The 8,556-nt window shown below is 41.4% G+C and overlaps 1 protein-coding gene across 1 annotated transcript; it reads right to left on the bottom strand.

Moving 5' to 3' along the window:
* Positions 1–5,090: 5,090 nt before the first annotated feature.
* Positions 5,091–8,526, bottom strand: fam174c (family with sequence similarity 174 member C). The gene is made up of 3 exons (XM_020498599.2): positions 8,070–8,526; positions 7,808–7,936; positions 5,091–7,258 (listed from the first exon to the last, which is right to left on the bottom strand). The coding sequence occupies exons 1-3, from the start codon at positions 8,348–8,350 to the stop codon at positions 7,255–7,257; spliced, it is 414 nt and encodes a 137-aa protein (XP_020354188.1). The 5' UTR covers positions 8,351–8,526; the 3' UTR covers positions 5,091–7,254.
* Between the last annotated feature and the right edge of the window lie 30 nt (positions 8,527–8,556).

The following is an 8,556-nucleotide window of genomic DNA, read 5'->3' as shown; positions in this document are numbered from 1 at the left end:
ATCTAGCACAGAAAAAATACTGAAAGAAGCTGCTACGCCAAATAAGTGAATTGCCAAGTTAGATCAAGGGTTGATTGAAACCTTGATCAGAACCTACAAGGAAAGAATTGACAACAGATCTAAAAGGAAGAGATTGAGGAGAACCATTGGTCACCTGCTCCTACAACCTAAGACAAAATACTGCAATTGAAGTTAATTCATTGGACTTACCTGCCAGAATGCATGTAATACACCCAGAAATGTCACATCTCTGTTGGAGATACACAAAGGAACCCTATTACACATGCTGTGGTCCTGTAATAAACACCATTTTGGGATAATGCATGTGCTATCATTTCATTTTGTCTAGGAATTTATATCCATCCATCTCCACAATTATCTCTTTTGGGAAATTAATATATTGGTGATCAATAGAGAAAGTTTTGTAATCTATTCATTTTGTCTAGGAATTTATATCCATCCATCTCCACAATTATCTCTTTTGGGAAATTAATATATTGGTGATCAATAGAGAAAGTTTTGTAATCTAGTTCTAATTATTGCAAAAACATTTTATAGACATCAATTAAAAAATATTCACCCTCTATAACAAACTGGAGGATTGGTTGACAAAATTTGGAAACCATACAGTGCATTTGGAAAGTATTCAGAGGTCTTGAATATTCTGCAGCATTGAAGGTCTAAGAACACAGTGGCCTCCATCATCTTTAAATGGAAGAAGTTTGAAACCACCAAGACTCTTCCTAGTGCAGGCCGCTTGAAGTTTGCCAAAAAGCACCTAAAGGACTCTCGGACCATGAGAAACAAGATTATCTGGTCTGATGAAACCCAGATTTAACTCTTTGGCCTGAATGCCAAGCATCACGTCTGGAGGAAACCTGGCATCATCCCTACGGTGAAGCATGGTGGTGGCACATCATGCTGTGGGGATGTTTTTCAGCAGCAGGGACTGGGAGACTAGTCAGGGTCGAGGGAAATATGAATGGAGCAAAGTACAGAGATCCTTCATGAAAACCTGCTCCAGAGCACTCAGGACCTTAGACTTGGGCAAAAATTCCCCTTCCAACAGGACAATGACCCTAAGCACACAGCCAAGACCATGCAGGAGTGGCTTCGGGACAAGTCTCTGAATGTCCTTGAGTGGCCCAGCCAGAGCCCGGACTTGAAACCGATCAAACATCTCTGGAGAGACCTGAAAATAGCTGTGCGGCGACACTCCCCATCCAACCTGACAGAGCTTGAGAGGATCTGCAGAGAAGAATGGGAGAAACTCCCCAAATACAGGTGTGCCAAGCTTGAAGCATCAGACCCAAGAAGACTGGAGGCTGTAATCGCTGTCAAAGGTGCTTCAACATAGTACTGAGTAAAGGGTATGAAAATGTGATTTTTTTATTTTTATACATTTGCAAACATTTCTAAAATGGGGTATTGTGTGTAGAATGATGAAAAAAACAAAACAATTGAATTTTAGAGTAAGACTAATGTAACAAAATGTGGAAAAGGTCAAGGGGTTTGAATACTTTCTGAAGGTAATCACCTTGGGCAATGTGTTGTATAGTGGGCTTCTGTGTGTGTGTGTGTGTGTGTGGTGTTATTTGTGGGGTGCTGTGGAAAAACAAAATGGTAAAAAGATAAATCACCCCCCCCCTATTTTGTGTGTGTTTATGGAAGTGAAGTTTGCTCAGGATCCTACTCGCCCCTCCTGTCACTCCTTTTGTGGAGAGAACGTGACATGAGCAAATACAGGTAGGCATACAGGCTCCGTGGATATTCGAACTGATTCTAGTCCTTCACACATCCCGGTTCCAGTTATTCCCAAGCCGTCGCTAGCAGGCCCTAAATCTCAGCCCCCCAAAAAACAGGAGTTAAAGTGCCACACCAATCGCTCTGTGCCATGAATAAAGAACAATTGATAGATAGTGTGTTCAACTCCACCGTGGCATCCCGGATGCTGCACAATATCCACCAGGTCCGGGAGTGAGCATTACACCTTTACAATGAATCAATCCAATTATTAAGGGTTGATTTCCCTATCCTCACACCAAGAACCAAATATGGCTTACTGCACATGGAACATTATAGGGGGAGTACTGGGTGGATAAATTATGCCCCTGAAATGTAGGCTGTACCCTTTGAAGTTTAGCCTCTGTGCTTCGATCGGCCAACCCCAGTGTGAATAAGCCTCGAGAACAAACCCCGAAATACCACCAACCAAAACAATTAACATAGCCAATCATCACCATTACCCCCTTTTGTGAGTGTGTGTGTTTATGGAAGTAAAGTTTGCTCCCCCTCCCCTACCTCCCATCCTGCCACTCTCCTCTTTGCAGATCTATTCAGTTCAGGTCTCCTTTGTTCGGGAGACTTCCTTTGAGGCCCCCGGAATCTTCTTCTCTCCGTTCTTTGTGTCGGAGATGAAAAGGGCGCCGTTTATTATGTCTCCCAGTAGCGCTCCAGCAGCCAGGAGCAGCCCAGCCACTCAAGCATTGAGCAAGGTCAGGAGCGAGCGTCTCCTCTGACTTGAAAAAGTGTGTGGAAAGGGGAGAAAGATGGGGAGCGAGATGGGGAGTGAGAGTGTGTGGGCAGGAGACAGTGGGAGAGAGAGAGGGTTCAATAGAAAGTAAAGGAAGAGGAAAGAGAGAGTGCTCGAGTTCTACCTCTGCATCTCTTGCTTCTGAGGAGGCTTTTCCTGTGGCTGGGAATGACCTCCGAGTGAGTGGAGAAAGGACTATCATCTCACGTCTAGTCTCATCACACACAGTGCCAGCTGGTAGAGCTGTGCCTTGGGCCACACAGTAGGAGCCACACAAGATACTGGGGGCGACACTGCTTGTGAAATTCACTGAAGCTTTTTCTGCTACAGTTTCCGTAGCAAGACAGAATATCACACACAAGTTCAACAGGGCCAATATTGTATAAATGGATACAGCCAGACATTATCCCCAAACGTACCATAGATACAGTAAGCTTCTGGTTTCAGTTTAAGAACTCGAGAGGTAGGCCCGATCCCTAACTCTGTAAACAGGTTTTCTAAACTCCCTTTCACAGCAGATGAAATATTATTGAAATTACTAAATCATACCTATACTATAATCATAGGAAGAATGAGAAATACAGTAACATATTTTAGTTCCCATTGCTGGCACGCAAGTGATTTTTTGGGGCACCCTAAAAAGTTTGACATTTTTGGGGGGGAAATCTGCTCCCAAGTGTTCACTCGATTAAAAAATTATGGTAATGTCTCAATCAAGGTATGAATCAAGGTATGAATCAAGGTATGAAATTATTGGTATTTTAAAATACAATCTCTTATTGGGCTTAGTTGTGGTCAATTTGCAGTGTACAATTATAATTATGTTTCCAGCCCCGCAAACATCCGCTCTGACAAAAATCAGCCCGTGGTTACCCCTGCTCTAGGAAAAGTCTTTCTCTATCTTATCAACCCCCTCTCTTGAGGAGAAAACAGGACAATCAATGAGTGTAGGCTGTATGACATTGTATAAGATTCAGCATAATCTGATAGGAACAGTGTTCCCTCTTAGCCAGTGTGCTACAGCCAAAAGCTTAGGGACTGAAGTGGGCCTTACAAAAGTAACTCACAGTATGGAGTGCATCCAAAAGCACAATGTATCCCCCCCCCCCCCTCCTCATGTATTACAGGCTCAAAAAATTGCTTTAAATTATTTCTGCTGTGTTGAAAACGGCTGGTGAAAAGTAAGCAGAAAGCCGACACTGAAGATTCTGAAAGGAGATGGAGTGCGGAATGACGCAGGATAAAGAAAATAAGAATGATCAACATCACTTGGTCGGTTTCTCTTCTTCATTGAAATGCAGAGAGGATCCAGCCCAGGCCATACGGTCCCACAGTTGGATTTGGAATCAATTCATTTCTGTCTTTGCTCTTCTTTCTTCCATTCCGCTCCCTTTTAAATATCAGATTTTCATGCTTCAGTCATTGGATTTCCAGTGAAATTTCTTGGAGACAATTTCTCGCAGCTCCAGCTGTGCCACTCAATGGCATTCGTTCCCCTTGTTGGCTCACTTCTCCACATTTTTTGGAGTGCGGCAAATTGCCGTTGACACGAGTCAACCGGAATTACCCAATGCAAATCCTCTTCTGGGCCGGGCCCGGGTCTCGGATGTTTGCATCGAGCGAGGATGTCACATTGGAGTTTAACAGAGGTAATTGGGAAAGCATATGCAGCCCAGGCCAGGATGACACACACTGGGTGCACCTGGCATTGCTCGACTCCTCTCCAACTCATACACAGAGGGACTGACAAGGAGGAGAGAGGGAGATTATCAATTTCTGAATATAGGGTATATTGGCTGTTACACACACCATTTCCTCCTACACTTAGGCTACTTGTAATACCTGGCCTCTTTACAACACCATTATCCGTTGTCCTGTGAACCAGCCATACAACTTTCTTCAAACACTTAAAGGGAAAGTAAGTGAAACAATACTCTTATTTCCTCAAGTTCTGATGTAAGGATAAAACTTAAAACATTGTTTAAAAATACATTTTGTGTGATTGCCTCCCAAAACAATTTTGTGCCTACCTAAAAATATATCTGTAAAGAAAGTAATAATCATTACATCCTTGTATAAAAACAGCCAAATGATGCTTTGGATATTGAGATGAGAATTTTCTGATCAGTAGGATGAACTGCTATAATGATGATGGTTCAGAGAGGACTAATGGGAGTAGAGAAAATATACCCCATTAGAGAACATATGACACACACGAACGTGGTAACATTCTTAACTTCTAGGCCTGTCTGAGCAGAGCTGGCACAAAGCGGAAGCTTGGCAGTTTAGGTATTGTAACTGGAACTAGTGGAGTTAGGATACCACCTGGTGGCAATTCTTTGTAATGAACACACTAAATAACTGACATGTGAAGGAGAATTGGGGACCACACCATTTGAATTCACCATATTATGTGAATGAGTCTAATTGACACTGCATTCAATACATCTCCTAAATTGCAGCAGTTTCAATGCCTCCTATCCTGTCGTGTATACAGTTTGTTATAATCTCAAATGGCAAAGATAATGGAAAGAGAGTTAGAACCTTCACACCAAGCTAGTCTTGCTCAAAGTCTCACTTTGATTTATTTTTCCTTTTCAACATGATGTGAAAAGAGCCCACCGTAACAGCCTAAGGATCCCACCACCAACCAAGCAGAAGGCCTCAGACCTGCAGCACCAACACAGCACTACTAGTCATTAAATCAACAGAGAATACAAGACTCAATACACACACACACACAGAGATACAGTACATACACTTTGGCCTCATTCAAAACACGACTGGGACTTCTCTATCACACAGGCCACAGTATTGACAAAGGAACGGTATTGCTGATCAGAACGTACATACAGTTCATAGACGAAGGCAAGAAATGGACCATGAAAACAATCATGATATTTGTTAGAGCCAGTCAAAGCATATACGTTTTACTGGAGCCTTTGTTCGCCGAGGTCTTTATCATATGACTGACCTTGCTCCCGTTAAATACAAGATTTGCACAGACAAAGGAATGCAGACAAAAAAAAAAACACCTTCAGGAAACAAATCATATGACGAGGGAAAGGAGTGATTCGGCAGTTGTTTTGAGCTCAGGACCAGCTGGCATTAAAATTCTTAGAAAAAATAATTTATTTCTAGCACAGACATTGACATTGTTTGAAGGTTTACAATCCATTTCCAATAGGCTAAATCCAGAGGGACACCTGGGAGGATTTTCAGTGGGGTTGATGTTCATTTAAGATAAATCTCTTGCCTGTGTGTTTCTTCTGATTATCAGGAACGTAAACTATAATGCAGTTACCTCTCGGAAATGGAGGCACAATTAACCAAGATGTTTCAATTTATAAATCAATGTGTGACATTGTATTCATTTTCCCCTGGGAATTGCTATGAAGCAAGCACAGTAGTGACAAATACTTATGCAGGGATCCTCTTTCTGCAACTTGAGTATGGTATGGAAAATGAAGACACCACAATAAATTCAAAACCTTAATTTGACAAAGCAGGTAGGAAAAAGCTATATAAAAAATAAATAGATTGTGTGGACCCTTCTTTGTTCATTTAGTAGCTTGTGCAAATGCAACAGCAAACTGTCTCTGGACAAATTACAGGAGATTTTACAGTCAACAGCAACCATGTATTTAGGAGAAAGAACCAGCTCTGAAATGTGTTGTTTTTGAAAAATAAAAAGAAGCAAAGGTTCTCAGAACACATGAGATAATTTACAGTTAGCTGGATTTGAAAACAATGGGTTGGGCATTGGGAAATTACTGGTAACCAAAACCTGAAATTACAGTTGAACTGATATGAGTAGGCCTAACAAATTATTATAGGTGCTTCTTCTACAGAGTTACAAGTAGCCAAAACAGAGGGGAAGGGATGGATTTTTCAATCGCCAGTGGAATAGCATATTGATTAGACTGCATAAAAATGGGGCTATAATTACAGACACATTCCATACTGTCTAAGATTGTCAAAAGTTTTGGCTTAAGTCAAGCTTTTTCAGCAACTAACTTCTTGAAAGTATTACAAACTTATTAGGTCTAGCTTACCAAATAGAGCAGGTATATGCGACAGTACAACATTCATGTGTGGGTGCATAGTACAAAATGGGATGGGGATATTGGTAGGCTAGCTTAGTTTACAGTAGTTTGTAAGCGTACTCACTAATCAGGCTATTAGCTACTAGCCTAACTCTAATGGTCCAGGTATAATTCAAGGTAGACATCATAAAATATATAGGATGCCATGGCAACAGAATATTGTCAAGAGACAAAGAAACAAAACCTTGGCAACACCACATCGACCGGGAAATTGAGGATCCGTGTTGATGATTAGAAGAGATCTTTCGTTGTTTGTTATGCACAGTTCAAGGTGGGCACAGGGGGATTTGAAGAATTACCCCGCGCACATTCACTTAAGCAACTTTGGCATTAGACTCCTGTTATGTTACAAATCCTATTTCCTCCTCTTCATAGTTAGAATCAAAAGGTAAGTTTATTTGGTCACCAAAAACACCATGTATTTTTCATACCCAGGCAGCTAGACAAAATAAGGGTTCACCGGAGGATAGAGCAGTCATTTTGAAAGCCAGTTTTCCTTTTTTCAGGTGCGAAGAGAAAAAGAAAAATATGCCTTAACAACAGTTGAAAAATGCACCTTAGGAATGTCTCCATTCTTTCCCCAGTCCAATGTGTGTTATTTGAAAAGATCCAGACTCATCTGATAAATACAAGACAAAGACAAACAGAGAAGTTAAATAAATACATTTCTTATTTATTTTATTTAACTAGGCAAGTCAGTTAAGAACAAATTCTTATTTACAATGACGGCCTACTAAGGGCCAAACCCGGACGATGCTGGGCCAATTGTGCGCCGCCCTATGGGACTCCCAATCACGGCTGGTTGTGATACAGCCTGGAATCAAACCAGGGTCTGTAGTGACGCCTCTAGCACTGAGATGCAGTGCCTTAAACCGCTGCGCCACTCAGGAGCTCAATGATCAATGACGACACTAAGGTTAAAAGCTGAAACTGATTCACTGCACATTTTCACACAATAACATTTTAAATATGGATGGTACATAATAACAACTGTCCTTTAAGGTAGGCTTACTGTTCTTGTGTTTGAGGTATTTCAAGTTTGCACTTTCGCAATCTCTAGTCTCAGTGTCGTACAAACTTACAATGTAAACTCGCAAAATAATGGGATTTGTATATGATGAGCAACACTAGTGGTTGATGCACCTTCTTGTTATTAGATCTCACTCACCTTCTCAGGGACCTGGCCTCATATACAGTGTCATCCTCCTCATCACTCTCCAGCACAGCCATCTCAACACTGTCATCATAGTTTGACAACAGCCCATACTTCTTCTTAGAGGTTGTTCTTTTCTTCTGCCTAAACATAACATAATTAATTTTAAAAGTCACGGACATTGAAAGCTCAAGTGAGAAAAAAAAATATGACTCAACGATTGCTACCAATAGATAATGGTCTGTTTTCATCAACATCATTAGCTTGTTCGACTCACCGCACAGCTCTCACAAGGAAATAGAACACGCCAATGGTGGTGACTCCAATAAGGACGTACAAGGCCCGTTGTATCATTGAACTATCAACGTCGAAAGAGTTGAAAATGCTGCTATGATTGTTCTTGGACGTCGTGTTACTGGCACTCGAATTCGTGACATGCTTGGTGTTGCCAGCAGCAGTAATGCCTGTTGTTGTTGGCGACTTCGTTTTTTCCTCTGCGAAGGTTGAAATAGCCCACAACGTCGGTAAAAGGATCCTCATGACTCCTTGAAATGGCATTTTCGTTGTCGCCTTACACTGTAAAAACGGACTAGCACACTATAATTAAACCGTGTCGTCGTTTCAATGGAGAAAACAGCAACTTCACATGAGCATTTTGTTGTAAGCATAAGTGGTTTCGATAAGTACAACCAGGAAATGCCAAGTTCCTGTTAGTGACGTGTACAGTGTCACGGGAATTGATATCGGACTCAATGAATTCCTAT

Source organism: Oncorhynchus kisutch, linkage group LG13 (genome assembly GCF_002021735.2).
Source record: "Oncorhynchus kisutch isolate 150728-3 linkage group LG13, Okis_V2, whole genome shotgun sequence".
Classification (NCBI taxonomy): Eukaryota; Metazoa; Chordata; class Actinopteri; order Salmoniformes; family Salmonidae; genus Oncorhynchus; species Oncorhynchus kisutch.
Note: the sequence above shows the minus strand (reverse complement) of the source record. Positions and strands in the feature narration are given on the sequence as shown.

What these genes read in the sequence shown, in the direction of transcription:
- fam174c (XM_020498599.2), bottom strand. Translation starts at nt 8,350, where the DNA reads ATGCCATTTCAAGGAGTCATGAGGATCCTTTTACCGACGTTGTGGGCT. An exon ending in TTCCTTGTGAGAGCTGTGCG is followed by an intron (nt 7,937 to 8,069) that starts GTGAGTCGAACA and finishes TGTTATGTTTAG; the next exon opens with GCAGAAGAAAAGAACAACCT.